This window comes from Chlorocebus sabaeus, chromosome 24 (assembly GCF_047675955.1).
Source record: "Chlorocebus sabaeus isolate Y175 chromosome 24, mChlSab1.0.hap1, whole genome shotgun sequence".
Lineage (NCBI taxonomy): Eukaryota > Metazoa > Chordata > Mammalia > Primates > Cercopithecidae > Chlorocebus > Chlorocebus sabaeus.
Genome location: NC_132927.1, coordinates 39,347,422 through 39,362,725, shown reverse-complemented (window position 1 = coordinate 39,362,725; position 15,304 = coordinate 39,347,422). Strand labels below are relative to the sequence as shown.

Genomic DNA, 15,304 nt, shown 5'->3' with positions numbered 1-15,304 from the left:
GGAGATAGGGTTTCACCTGGCCAGGCTGGTCTCGAACTCCTGACCTCAGGTGATCTGCCTGCCTCGGCCTCCCAAAGTGCTGGGATTACAGGTGTGAGCCACTGCGCCTGGCTGAAAACTGTATTCTTATTTGTTTTTAATTTTTCCTGCTTAACTTCCCTTCTCTCAGGCTTTCTCTTTGATTGCAGATCTCAGTCCACCTCCCATTAACTTTTATGATTCTATGGTTGTGGCCAGTTCTAAGCTGGAGACCACATTTACCCACTGCGTTAAGTCTATCTGTGTTGCTTTTTTTTGATTAAGCATTTGCTAATCTGTGAACTACAGCCTGCAGATAATATTACCCTGTACTATGGTGACTGAATGTTTGTTGCGTTTTAGTCTAGACACACTGTTGTACATTTAGCAGAGCAAGAGAAATTGGTGGAACTCATGATTAGGTTATGTTTTCTTCAGAGTTGTAAGGTTCTTTTCTCCTTTGGAAGTCTTTCAATCATTATAGCCATTCTTACTGCTAGGTACTATAATGAGGCTTGTTTGTGAGATTTTGATAGCAGAGCAAGGGATCCAAGAATAAATAAATCCTGCTACAAGCCCAAACCACCTGTTCTTCAAAGTTTTCTAGGTCAGATACACATGAAAGATAACTGCCAGATGCCTAGGCGAGCAGGTATGGCCTAGAGCAGGCCTGAAGAAAACTTATTCCTTATTCCCAAGATGAAACCAGTCAGTTGTGTGACAAGAAAAGTGGCCAGATTATACAGGAGCAGGTTCTGAGTGAGTGTTTGCTTCAACCTCATGGGCTTGTGAAGAAAGAAGATTCACAGAACCATGCACATCTCCCTTTAAGACACAGTGACCCTGCCTTTTGGAAAGCATGGTTCCTGGAGAATCCTAGAGAAGCTAGGGAGTGAGGCTGGGATTGGGAAGGGGCCTTCTAATCCCATCCATACATTCCAGTCATATTTCAGCCATTGTGTAACACGTTATAATTTGTAACTTTATTTGCATTATCCTTTTGTCACCCTTTGAGTTATATTATTGTCATCATTTTACTGATGAAGAAACTATGTGTCAGAGAGGATACAAGACTTGCCCATGAATTATCCAGTTTGTAAGTGGTCCTCCAAATGCAAAAGTCCTCTGTTATACCATGACTGCCTAATATTATAACAGAGATATAGATTGCTTCTGTGAATCCAATTTTGTTTGCCTTTCAATAAAGGAACAGTGCAGTAGTTCATTTATAATTACCAAGGAGGAGCTTGGCATCCTATGTAAGAGAGCAAGTGGAAGTTTTGTAATTTTAAAAATATTTCCGTTACATATTCCTTGAGGATATTTAGTAGAAGATGTGAAAACTATGTAAAATTATTACATATGGTTTCTAAAGCCTGTTGATTACAATTTCTATAATTTGTGACCCCTCAAATTCCATTAACCATTCAAAGACTGCATTGAGCTTCACTCATCCTGAGTCAGTCTTCAGGAACTGTGATAAAATATTTCAGCATTCACATGTGACAGAGTCAAGCAAATCAACAAATGTGCCATACCCATAGAGAACGGGGAGTCATTGATTTATCAGTATGGCTTGGACAACTTTAGATGAAAATACTTTCAGAGATTGAATTAACCTCCAGAACACTTGCCTTGGGAGGATAGATAGTACATTTCCGACATTCTTTATGCTCTGTTTTCAAATACCTCTTATTATTTAACTGCTACATTTCGCCCCTTCAAATACATGTTCTGTCACTGGAAATATGTAGTATAATAAATGAAAAATCTGAGTGGAACAATGTAAGAAATGAAAGATTATTTTTTAAAAACAGTATTCGGATTTTAATAGTATAGGATTATTTTTCTTAAGTGCCTTTATTTTCCTAGGATAAGTGATGTTAGCATTGGAAGGACTTAACTAATGGAGGTGTATTGTGAATTTTTAATAGCTTATTTAAAAATTACTTGTTTGTTTTTTTCTTCTCTTCAGAATTTTAGTTGCATCAGACCTGTGTTGCATTTTTTCTTAGTTGGTGTTATTAAACCAATCCCTCAAAGAGCTTCTTTGTTAAAATTTGAGTTGTAACTTACTTTTAAATCTTCTTAGAGTTAATTTTTGATAATTTTTATCCTAGTTGATTGTTGTATTATAAATTCTTTCTTATTGTTTCTGTTGGCCAATTGTGAATATTATGTTTCAGTTTATCGAACCATAGACACCTGTCATTTAGTAGCAGTGTGAAATGGTTTTTCTTTCTTTTAAGACTACAAACATTTACTTAGTTTAATTGCCCTTATCTTGAATTTTAAAATGTTTCTGCTTTATTAAGATTCTTTAATTGAAATAACAGTTAGTAAAAAACTGATTTAAAAAGTTCACTTGTCTATAAAAATATTATGTACAGTATTAATCCGATTTTTTTTTTTTTTGGGAGAGGAGTTGCTTTATGTTCTTTAGCTGAATAATTTTAATTTAATTGTAATGCCTTCAAGAGATTTTTATAAAACTCAAAAGAGCTGAAATTTCAGCTCTGACAGGAACAGTGGCTTTTCAATGCCAGCTTGCAGGTATGCTTTGAGGTTTCCTGTGTTAGTCTAGATATAAGATATGGAATTAAGAGTCTGTCATTTTATTCTGAGATCTTTTTACTTATTTTGTTATTTTAATGACAAATAAAATTTTTCTTTTTAAATTAAATATATTAAAAATGAAGGATTCAGATTTCTCAGTGCTTGGACAATTTGCCTTATCTACTTTCATTTCTTAGTTTCTAGAATTCTAGTTGCTTAGGTTGGTGTTATAGAAGGCGGGCTTGAGTTACCCTGTAATTTCCAGTTGTAATGTGGTGCTACTATTGGGTCCTGTGTGTCATTACTGAATCTTGCTGATAAACTATGCCTTTTAGGTTGTAAATTTTATTGATTGATACTTTCAGGTACAGATTTTCCGTGAAGATAATGAATCTGAACCTTCAGGGGCCCTCATTTGAGTGCATGTCCTTCGAGGCTCTGTTCTTAATCTTGTTTTATAATTTTGTATTCTTTTTCTTAAGGAGGGCTCCACAGATTGTATAAGCTTCAGCCTCCACCACACTTTGGATCTGCCTCTGGTCAATATGTGAACTCTTTGAAAACTGAAAGAAAAGCAATAACAAAGATGAACATTTGATCTTTCAAAATCTTAGTTAAGGTATTCAGTAATGCCACATTTTCTTTCCTGGTGGAAGAAATGGTCTGGACAGTCATACCAATCAGCAGAACTGTGGATCTAAAACCAGATGTACAACTGATGATTTTGAAAGCATTGAGAATGGAGTTTTAGAGGCATGTAGTTATTGAGTGAGTTCTGTTATTTAGGTAATCAGACTTTTGCCAAGATTCTCTTAGAAAAATAGAGAATGTCAAACATTAGAAAGTTTTTGTGGAATATAGACATTCATTCCTTAATCTGTATTTTGTATGTTCCTCTAACAACTGTAATAATGTATGATTTTTTCAAGATGCCAGCTTTACTTCCCTCCCGCTAGCCACACTTGTACCTGTCTTAAGGAAATCTCCTGAAATGATGAGAATGTCAATGCATTATATGTATAATATGCAATCCTCACTTTATTATGATAGTATGGAAACATAACAAGGTATATGCAAGCTGAAGCCACATAACAACGATCTTAATACTCAATAAAAATTATGATTGTTTTAGCATCTTTAAAAATGTTTGTCAAAACATTAAAAATTCTCTTATTGTTGGTTATCAATGAAGGGAGCTGAATGTAATACTAAAACTCATGTTTATGTAGTATACTGTGATTTTGAACATTAGAAACATTGAGAATGGGGGAAGCGTTTTATTTATTCTTAAAAAACTTATCACAAGTCATTTGAACAATATTTGCCTTTTCAGAATATAACTTTCTGTATAAAGGCAGCATCTTTTCTATCTCCTTGAAAATTGTCACCCTCCTAAGTTAGAATTAATTTCAAATATTTTATTCTTCCACTTTTGCTATTGTGAGCAACATACTAGAGCTCCTTTAATGAGGAGCTTTTGTTTGTTTCTTTGTTTTTGAACTGGTGTCACTTCCTCTGGGAAACCTTCATCCTTTTTGTTACAACCACTTTCCTCGTTTATATTGATGAGTTCACCTTCACTAAGTCCTTTTGGCTGCATAGCTAGAGTCTCCCAAATGGCAGCAGTATCGACATTTCCATGGTCACCTATTTCTCTTATAACTTCATTTGTGTTCAATTTGAATTCCACTTCCAACATTATTATTTGTCATTTCTTTGGTGGACTTTAATTTTTGTTGGCTACTTACTGCTTTTGATTATCCATTTTTGTAAAATGTCACATAGGTTTATCACTGAGAGACAAGGAGGCAATATGACTACATGCTTTTCTGTCTGTGCGTGAACTGAATAACAGCTGTGCTGTTACCAATACTGACAGAATTTGAAAGAAGTGATGTGATCAGTGACTGGTTGTGAAGGTGCATCTGTTATTTTCTAGTGATTTGTAGACTGAAGATCAAGCAGCAAAGCTTGCGCTTTGTGCAATTACTCGGTTAACATACTGTGGTAACTGAAATTTGAACTGTGTTGTGGAACTGGTGTAATTTAACTAAACCATAGTGACTGAAATCTGTGCATACAGGAACTGTGTGAAGCAAGAACTGTCTCTCATGATTTGAATATTTTAGTTCATTGTGGAGGAGCAACATTATGCTTTGTAACCATATTTGACTATTTAATCAAAGACAACTATATGATTTTTGTAGCATTTGAAAGGCAACACAAAAGTGAAATCGATTGTTTCTTTTTCCCCCCCGCCCCAGTTTTATGTATGGGGAATTGACTGACAAGAAGACCATTGAGAAAGTAAGGCAAACTTTTGACAACTACGAGTCAAACTGCTTTGAAGTTCTTCTGTACAAGAAAAACAGTAGGTATCTCAATTATTAATAAGATGTGCCAACTCTTTATTAATATTATGTTTGGTAAGTCATAGTGGAGCTAAAATGTAGAAAGCATGTAAAACTTCTATTGTTTCTTTTCTTGGCAGGGGCAGAGGTTGCTGGTGAAATTAGATAATAAAATTAATAAATAATTCTACCTATGGAAAGCAACCTTTTGAGGAATGGAAGAAAAATGAGATACATCCTAAATATGACTTTTGTATCAGGAGCACAATATTTTGTAATTAATACTTATAATAAAGATCCTATAATTATGTGGCAACAACTAAAATTGACAGATACATGTATTAATTTCTTCTTATGGTTAAAGAAAATGGTAATTGCTGACACTGGATATGTGGAATTACCTTTCAACACAAACACAGGCAATGTGAATATGCGATAGCTACTTGAGGGGAATCTCTACCAATACAGCCTTTTGCCAGTCTGAGACTCTTTTGTGAGAAAGCCTAGTAGAAAGTAGTCCTTGTTCTCAGAACAGATCATTCACATTTGGTAAATGTGTATTGATTGTTGGGAACTTTCTCTGGCATGAGATTTGTATGTGGTAAGGTATTATATAATGACATAATATCTCATGATATAGACGTTCCATCAGAATTTGGAGGGAAAAAACCAACCCAACAAAAACCAAGTGTACTCAACAACTCAGTCCCCTTTCTAATTCACTTTATTTGCATGGTTACTTACTTTTATCTTTTTGCTGTTTCCACAAATTTTTCTTTCTTTCTTTTTTGAAATGAACAGTCACTTCATAAGATGAGTCAATTTATTTATTGTTAATAGCAAATGATAGCAAAGTCCATTATTATCTTTGATGGAAATTGATGGTTACTAAATTCTTCCCAAGTTTGGAAAACATTCTCGCTTCAACAGGCAATGTCTGTTCCATGTTGAGTGCCTGTTGGATCTTGTGGAGCATAATTTATCCTGTCCATTTACTTGAAACATTTTTTATCTGTGGAATATTTGGAATTAAAATTCGATTTCTCTTTTTATTAGTAGACTAATAAAGGAATAACAGTGTTAGGCATTGCCTCAAAGTAGTGCACTTGATAATGGAAACATTTGTGTTTAGTAATTTTACTTAAGGAATGGCTTATCTTATCTTTCATTTTACATCAAAGTCAAAGAGATATTTCAGTTTGAAGTCATAGCTAAGTGTCAGCTGGCTTGTCACCTAGAAAACAATCCCTTCTGAATGGTCAGCTCTGTCCTCTGCAAGAGAAAAGGCAGGCTGTAGGTGCTTTCTGGGTCTTTTTTGCCAGGTCTAAATACATACTGATAATTTGTAGGAGACCTGTATACCAAAAAACCCTTCATTTTCATATGGTTTGTTAACTCCTCAATAATTTAGATATGTACTCCAAATGTAGCAAATAATGTAAGAATATTCCCTATAACTAAGGTCATTCACTCTCTGACATTTAAACAAAAATAAACAAACATTTGCCTGACTTTAAATCCCCAAAGACAAGTCCATAGTTTCTGAGTTTCTCAAAAAATATCTTAGTGAAGCCTAGGTGACATAGCAAGACCCTGCCTCTTCAAAAAAAGAAAAGCTGGGCATGAAGGCACATGCCTGTAGTCCCAGCTACTCACGGGAGGCTGAGGCAGGTAGATCGCTTGGGCTCAGGAGTTCGAGGTTGCAGTGAGCTATGATCGTGCTACTGTATTCCAGCCTGGGTGACAGAGCAAGACCCTGTAATGGCAACCACCACAACAAAATATCTTAGTGGAATTTGTGTTTGTTTACTTTAAATCATGTTAGTAATTACTTGAATTTTACATTTCCAGAAGTCCTTCCAAGGTAGTTTAGATATTTTGCCTTATGTTAATGGATTGAAATTATTATCTGAGCATTGTTCAGGCCTATCTGGTTCTTTCCAGATAACTCTCTATGCAGATAAGTTCCTGCTTATAGCCAATAGGATATATACCCCATAGCATTGTAAATTAAAACTCATGCCTGCTTTCTGTGTGCTATCTACATTGGGTTTTGTTTTTGTTTTCCTCTTTAGTGAAGGATAGGTGTTATCCATGTATTATAATGGAGTTTTGCTATTTAATTGCAGCTTTTAAAAAGTCTTGTAAATAGCTGAAAGGTATTGAATATCAACTGAGAAAAATATGTTTTTGTGATTTAAAAAAAATGTTACGTAGAAAAATTCACATCTGTAGAAAACTGTTTTGGGAATGGCTACGTGCCAAGTTCTCCCAATACTTACTTTCAGTAATTAGGTAAAACATCATTTTGCAAATGGGGGAATTGAGGCATCTGATTGAATACGCATCACCATTGAAATTTTAGTTTGCAGCCTCTGTTCTGTAGGTCCAGTGCTCAGATTAGCAGGGGGCTGTTTCTATTGTGGGGAAAGAAGATAGCTCTGAGCTTAAAATAGCTCTTTCTGTGTACTCACAGGCAGAATTGACAGCTGAGGCTCCTCCAAGCCATCAATGCTGGAACTCTGCACTGAGAGTCAGTGGCAGCAGGTTCCTCTGCGTAACCCTCCCAGACTCCCCAGCCCTCTGAACCCCAAATCCAGAATCTGAAGGATCTATCACCAGATACTTGGCAGATACTGAGCCTACTTGGGGTACTATGACCCTGTGGCTTGGAAAGTTGAAAAACAATTACCTTCATATCTAAAGCAGTTTTAAAGAGAGCCCAGACTCTGCCAGAATTTGAAAAGTTGCAGTTTTCACAGGAGGGCGTGAAATCTAACATCATCTCTTTCTGTTCGGATTTCTAACAGACCTTGGAAAATGACTTCTTTTTTTAGTGCCCTTTTCTCTTTGTTTATGACCCTTCTGCCTCAAGCTCACTGTGTTGGAATAGCCACAGGCCATGTATCCACTAACGTCTGGGCCTGGTGATTTGTAAAACTGTGCACATCACTCACAGTTCCTGGACATGCTGTGTAAAATACGAAAACAGAAAAAAATGAACAATCCTCTAGGGGAGATGATGTGATTATTTTTGAGGTCTGTGTCTTATTCTACCATCATTTTGGAAAGGGCCACGTCCTTCCATAGGCCCCCTGGGGTTGCAAAAAACCTGATTGTCACAGCTGAATAGTCCCATAGAAATCTCCTTTCTCTAATTCCCTGACTTCTTGAGCTTGGTAGTTATCTCATCTTGTCTAAATGAAAAATTCCCCTTTGTGGTGACATTAGGTGACTTTTTAATTTTTTATATTTTTAGGCTATGGGAATAGAAGTGCTTCTTATTCAGTTCTCAATGGAAGCTAGTAAAAGGCTAGGGTCTTACCTACAGACGATTAATAGCTGCATGTTTCACTCCCTAAATCCTAAACCTTGTAAAATCCTTTATGTCTTAAAATAGAATATTTGGAGGGGCTTTACTACACTGTGGCTTGAAGAAAATATGATGAGAAAAATGTCTCTTTGATTGTAATGTAAATGTGTCTCTTTGATTGTAATGGAACCTTCCGTCAGTGTTTTATCACCTAACAGATAATTACACTTTGAAGGCATTTATTGTGCCTTCACATGTTTATATTTGCTATATGCCAGTTCCTGATTTGTCCAAATTGCAAGCCTTGAATACTTTGATACCCTCTGCCCTAGAGGACAGAGTCTGCAGTAGCCATCCTTTGAAGAATGTGTTGATAGAGTCCAGCTTCATGCTCTTTGAGTGAGCGAGGTAGGAAGCAGTGGCTTGAAAGGATGCCTGGGGATCTCGAAGGCTGGGGACATGTCTTTTTTTTCCTTCAGGCTGCCTTAACAGTTTCAAGTAGAGCTCTGTGTACATCAGGCATCAAGTTTTGCTGACATCCTCTCTCTCTGATGTGAGGATGCAGTCAAAGCCATAGAGCTATCATATAAGTCTATCTGACTGATGAGAGAGCCTTGGGATAGAAACAGTATTTTAGATGTTCCTCTAAGAGGAATGCTTATTAGAGGATCAGGTATGGCTGTTGCAGCTAATTGGAAAAACTTGTCAAAGTGACATGAAGAGAGAAGCAGGTATGAGTGATCACAATCGGTAAGACTCTCAGAAGAAAGTTGGTGAGAGTAGCAGTGGTAGAGGGACCCAGACCTATAGGTGATGCTGGGATTGCTTAAGTAGCAAGACGGCCTTTGTGTTCCTGCACTGTGAAATGACAGCCCGTGCTTTACTTCAGAATTTTGACATTTTGGCTTGAATACTGTGTGTATTAAATTTGAATAACTGGTAGTTGATACAAAATTAAAGGTTTATTGACTATTCGTAGTGATTAATATGCTATTGTTTTGGTGTTGATTCCTGGCCTAGCTGTTGGCAGCTGAAGGAAGAAAGAAGCCAGGAGACCAAACCGTTGCTGTGGCCACGCCACACTCTAATGTCCTTTCCCCAACTTCTCTCTGTTACAGGAACCCCTGTTTGGTTTTATATGCAAATTGCACCAATAAGAAATGAACATGAAAAGGTGGTCTTGTTCCTGTGTACTTTCAAGGATATTACGTTGTTCAAACAGCCAATAGAGGATGATTCAACAAAAGGTAATTTTCAAAAGAATTACTACATTGAAAAATTAGGCTGTTGCTAAGAGATCTTCTTCTTATTTTACCTCCACTCGTTGAACTGGAAAGCAAAATTCTACGGTGAGGCCTTTCTTTTGCTTCATTGCTTGGAATCTGGTTTATTCAATCATCTTGTCGGAATAGAAATAGCATGGCTATCCAAAGTTGAAATATAGATTTGTTAACTCATAGCGTGAGTAAGAAATTTTATAGAGCATTTTTTTGTTGTTTTTTAGTCAAAGTCTCACTCTGTTGCTTGGGCCAGAGTGCAGTGGTATTATCTCAGTTCACTGTAATTTCTGTCTCCCAGGCTCAAGTGATCCCCCTACCTCAGCCCCCTGAGTAGCTGGGACTACAGGAGTGCACCACCGTATCTGGCTAATTTTTCCATTTTTTTGTAGAGTCAGGGTTTCGCTGTGTTGCCAAGGCTGGTTTCAAACTCTTGGACTCAAGTTATCTGCCCACCTTGGCCTCCCAAAGTGCTGGGATTACAGGCGTGAGCCATGCACCTGGCTGAGCATTGTTAATTTTGAATCAATATAATTGGAATTTCCACACCACATACCATGGGGAGCTTTAGAACCCAAATGCAAGAATTGGTGAAATGGTTTGAGTGAAATCTAACTAGAGCTCAGTTGGTTAGTTGATTGAATTTTGTTGAATTAAAGTTGTAATAGTTGACTTTTTCAAGTTATTTTTCAGTTTTTATTTATTCTGTTGTGTAGTGCCTAGGTTAGATGTTGCTGGATTATGGAAAGAATAATTTTGTCATCAGGAGAGTGGCTGGCAAAATGCAAACCTTCTGACTGTAGTCTTACTGACTAAAATAGTCAGAGACTGCTATAGAAACTACTAGTCAGTAGCATGTGCTTTTACCTCCTTTTCTTTGTAATTTATTCCCAATTTATTCTCTCCAATTATGTTTAAATTAGAAACTGGTGTCATATAAATGAAGAATTTCAAATAACCTTAGAAGTAGTTTTTATGAAATGTTATTTTTAATAATCTCTTAGGAAACGGAAAATAAAATGTCTCCCTCTTTGCATTTGGCAAACATTGCCTTTCCTTACTTCTTTTTAAAAAACTGGCATAGAAACTTTAATCTTTCCAACTGTAATCATAATTATAGAAAAAATCACATTAAGTTTATTCCTTGCATAGGAGCTCACGTATATAATATTGTATCTGCTCAGTTTCTGGTTAACATCAGATTGCAAGAGGAGAATTTTTACAGTGTGCAAATCATTCAAAGTATGACAGAGAACAATTTATTTGTACTTTGAAGATCGAATAAAGTATTCGGTTTGGACCCATACTCCCTGTTTCTATGCCTTTACACATTGACTCAGTGCCTAGGAAATTTAAGATAACTACAAATACTGCTTTTAAATTGAACAGTCTTCTAATAGTATTTAGGTTTAGTGCTCATTTGCTTGTTTTAACATTCGTGGTGCTCCATCCAACAGCCAGAGAATACATATTCTTAACCTCACATGGAGTGGGGCGTTCACCAGAGAGATCACATTCTGGGCCTAAAGCCTACCTTAATAAATTTTAAAAAATATAAGTCTTAAAAAGTATGTTCTCAGACCAAAGTGGAATTAAACTAGAAATGAGTAACAGAAAGATACCTGGAAGATCCTGAAATATTTGGAAATTAAACATGTTTCTAAATAAATCAAAGAAGAAGCCTTAAGATAAGTTAGAAAAATATTTTTAACTAAAGAAAAATGAAAATACAATTTATCAAATTTGTGAGACGCAGCAAAAGCAGTGCTTAGAGGGAAATATGTAACATTAAATGCATATATTAGAAAAGAAGAAAGACATAAAATCAATAACCTAAGATTCTACCTTAGAAACTAGATAAAGAAAAGCAATTTAAACCAAATCAAACTGAAGACAAGAAATAATAAACCTTACAGCAGAAATCAATGAACTAGGCAACAGGACATCAGAGAAAATCACAAAAACCCAAAGCTGGTTCTTTGAACAGGTCATTAAAGTTAGTAAACCTCTAGCCAGGCTAACTGAGAAAAAAGGATAAAGACACAAATTACCATTTATCAGAAATTAAAGAAGGGCCGCTACTGTTCATCCCATGGACATTCAAGCAGAATAAAGGGTTACTGCAAACAACTCTATAGCTACCATTGATAAGCTGGATGAAACAGACCAGTTCCTTGAAACACGAAAACTACCAAAACTTACAAAAGGAAAAATAGATAAACTTCATTTGCTTTTTATTTATTTAAAAAATTAATAATAATTAATAATCTTCCAAAACCAAGAAAAGACCAGGTGCAGGTGATTTCATGGTAAGCTCTACCATACATTTAGGGAAGAAATAATACCAGTTCTTCAAGTCTTTTCCAGATAATAGAAGCAGAGGGAGGTCTCTTAACTTAACTCTGAGGCAAGCACTACCCATATAGCAAAACCAGAAAAAGACATTGCAAGAAAGGAAAACTACATATATGTATATAATATATATATATAGACTATATGTGTGTGTGTGTGTGTATATATATATTTTTTTTTCTTTGAGACTGAGCCTCACTCTGTCACCCAGGCTGGAGTACAGAGGCACGATCTCGGCTCACTGCAAGCTCCGACTCCCAGGTTCACGCCATTCTCCTGCCTCAGCCTCCCAAGTAGCTGGGACTACAGGCCCCCGCTACCACACCTGGCTAATTTTTTTGTGTGTTTTTAGTAGAGATGGAGTTTCACCGCGTTAGCCAGTGGTCTCAATCTCCTGACCTCGTGATCCACCTGCCTCGGCCTCCCAAACCAATATTTTTCATGAATATAGATTCAAAATCCTCTACAAAAATTAAATTCATCAATGTCTAAAAAGAATTATGACAACCAAGTGGGGTTTATCCCACTTATGCAAGGCTGGTTTAACATTCAAAAACCAATTGCTGTAATGTACCATACAAACATGTAATTCACAAAATAATGAAGAAAAGTCATGATTATGCCAGTTAGCACAGAGAAAGCACTGGATGAAATCCAGCACTTGTTCTTGGTAAAAACTCTCAGTCAAGTTTGAATAGAGGGGAACTTCTCTAGTTTGATAAGGAACATCTATAAAAAGCCTATAATATTCTAACTATTTTTTCTTGTACCCATTAACCATCTCCCCACCCTACCCACCAACTACCCTTCCCAGCCTCTTGTAACCATCCTTCTACTCTCTGTGTCCCTGACGTCAATTGTTTTGATTTTTACATAACTAAAAGAGCTTAATTGGATTGTTTGTAACACAAAGGATAAATGCTTGAGGGGATAGATACCTTGTTCTCCATGATGAGACTATTATGCATTGCATGCCTGTATCAAAATGTCTCATATAAATATATACAGCTACTGTGTACCCACAAAAATTAAAAATAAAAAAATTCTACTGCTAACAGTGGTCTATATCTTAAAGTTATATATTTTTAAACAAAAGAGAAATGATTGGTGTCAGATTTGTGACCTAACATATTCTTCAAATGAATTTTTCTTGCCTTCATGCATGAATGATAATCAGACAGAATCAAAAGCTTTGATCATAGTCTTTTCCTCTCAAAAAAATATGTATTTGTATTTGCACGAGATGATTATTGTTTTCTCTCATTTACTTTAAGTGATTTCATGGCACAGTGAAGTTGGCCAAAGAAAGTACAGTACTTTCGCAGCAGTTTTGACCGGCTGAACCTAAGTGGTGGTGTCAGTAACTACATATCTATTTATGGAAACTGAAAGTCGGCAACATTTTGCAATGAAGTTGGGGAAAGTGTGCTGATATTGAAGGGTTGACTTTTCTTTCTGAAATTAATGCCTCTCCATTTATCTGCATCCCCACACCGGAATCACAGAATTCTTTGTAAGGCTCAGTCTCTTTGAAATGAATAATTCATTTTTATAAAAAATGATATTTATAAAAGCTCCAGACAACTCATACTCCTTGATTTTTTAAGTATGGGTTTGATAGACATGTAAATTAGAATTTATAGGGAAAATCAGACCCCATTGTGAAAAGCATTAAAGAAAAAGATCTCTTTCCAGTGCCTGAATCTGTAGATGAGCTTATTTTAAATAGACTTTTGAGACTTCTCTGTATCTTCCAAACACATAGCAGATTACCAAAAAAGTATTGTAAAATGTAACTATGAATGGTGTGTGTGAGCTGCTTTCAATTATTCCTGTGAACTGTACATTTAACATGAAAAATTCAGTAGAAATAAAATGTTTATGCTATTAAGTCATCATCCTATATCTTGAAGCTAGCAGTGTAGGAAAGTATGTTTTAAAATATTGGCATAAGCACCTATCTTTCAGCTTTTTAAATCAAGTAAAGGAACCATAGAACTTTTGGGAAATAATGGATGAGATGACATGATAACACCATAATATCAAAATAATCTGGGTGTAGAGCATTGAACTTGGATATAGTAGACTGGCTGTTGATTCTGTTTTGGGCACCAGAGTTACTTAACCTGAGCCTTTCAGGACTCTTATAGGAATATTTTTTCCTCCTTGTCTTACATTTATCTATTTTTTTTCCCAACAAACAATTGGGAATATGGTGCAGGCACGATTCTAGGTCCTGGAGATACAAAGTCACTTCTGTCACATTCTAGTGGGAGAGGCAAACAAGTAAATATATAGTGGAAGCTTTCTTCTGATTGCTCCGTTGTCTCAGTAAAAACAGGAATCACAGTTATCAACTGAGAGTAAAGATGGCGAAGGATGTGAGAAGAGTGGAGTGTCTGAACTGGTTATCTAAGAGAGTGGAATAGTGAATGGAAAGAGAAACACAGGAGGATTTCTGAGCCACACAAAGTTCCATTTCAGGCTAGTGGTCATAAATTTCACTAGTTACCTATGAGCATAATATTGTGTTTTAATCCACTCATATTTAGTCAAAGAGGTGTAGATGCAGAAGTAAGTGAAAAGTTGTGTTTATCCAAAGTTGAAGTTTGGTCAGGTGAATAAGAGAAGACTCAGGGACTCCAAAGATCTGGGAGTTGAGGATGTTTACAAGGGTGTTTGCAAAATTTTGAAGAAATACTTCATTGATAAAAATTCTGCAAGCATATAAGAAATAGTGTTTTAGCATTCAGAACAGACACGTAAATCTACATACTGGCAAAATCGGAATGCAATCCCAGAGCAAGGGCTTTTTACCTTCTTAGCATGAAAGGGGCCAGGTGATTGGAGCAAGGCATCCAAGTTCTTGCAGGATTTGCCAAAATTGACTGGAATTAACATCAATCTCCTACTTGTATCGATATTTTTACCAAGAAACTTAGACATATGATTGAAAGACTTGAATAAATGGATTCATTCTGAATTTTATTTCTGAATCATATCTGGGACAATAATTATAACATGTGATGGGCAGCCAACTAATTTGCATGTACCTCTTCCTTGTAATCAATCTATGATTACCAAATTTTTTTTTTTTTTTTGAAACGGAGTCTTGCTCTGTCGCCCAGGCTGGAGTGCAGTGGCCGGATCTCAGCTCACTGCAAGCTCCGCCTCCCGAGTTCACGCCATTCTCCTGCCTCAGCCTCCTGAGTAGCTGGGACTACAGGCACCCGCCACCTCGCCCGGCTAGTTTTTTGCATTTTTTTTAGTAGAGACGGGGTTTCACCGTGTTAGCCAGGATGGCCTCGATCTCCTGACCTCGTGATCCGCCCGTCTCGGCCTCCCAAAGTGCTGGGATTACAGGCTTGAGCCACCGCGCCGGGCCTGATTACCAAACTTTTATTCTGAATTGATGTTTCGTCTTTGACTGGCACTGG

General features: G+C 36.5%; 1 protein-coding gene across 1 annotated transcript in view; it reads left to right on the top strand.

Moving 5' to 3' along the window:
- Positions 1–15,304, top strand: part of KCNH5 (potassium voltage-gated channel subfamily H member 5) — a 336,051-nt gene that overhangs the window by 35,615 nt on the left and 285,132 nt on the right. Inside the window, exons 3-4 of the mRNA XM_007986913.3 lie at positions 4,839–4,945; positions 9,357–9,485. Coding sequence (XP_007985104.1) covers positions 4,839–4,945; positions 9,357–9,485 — 236 coding nt within the window. The remainder of the gene's footprint in view (positions 1–4,838; positions 4,946–9,356; positions 9,486–15,304) is intronic.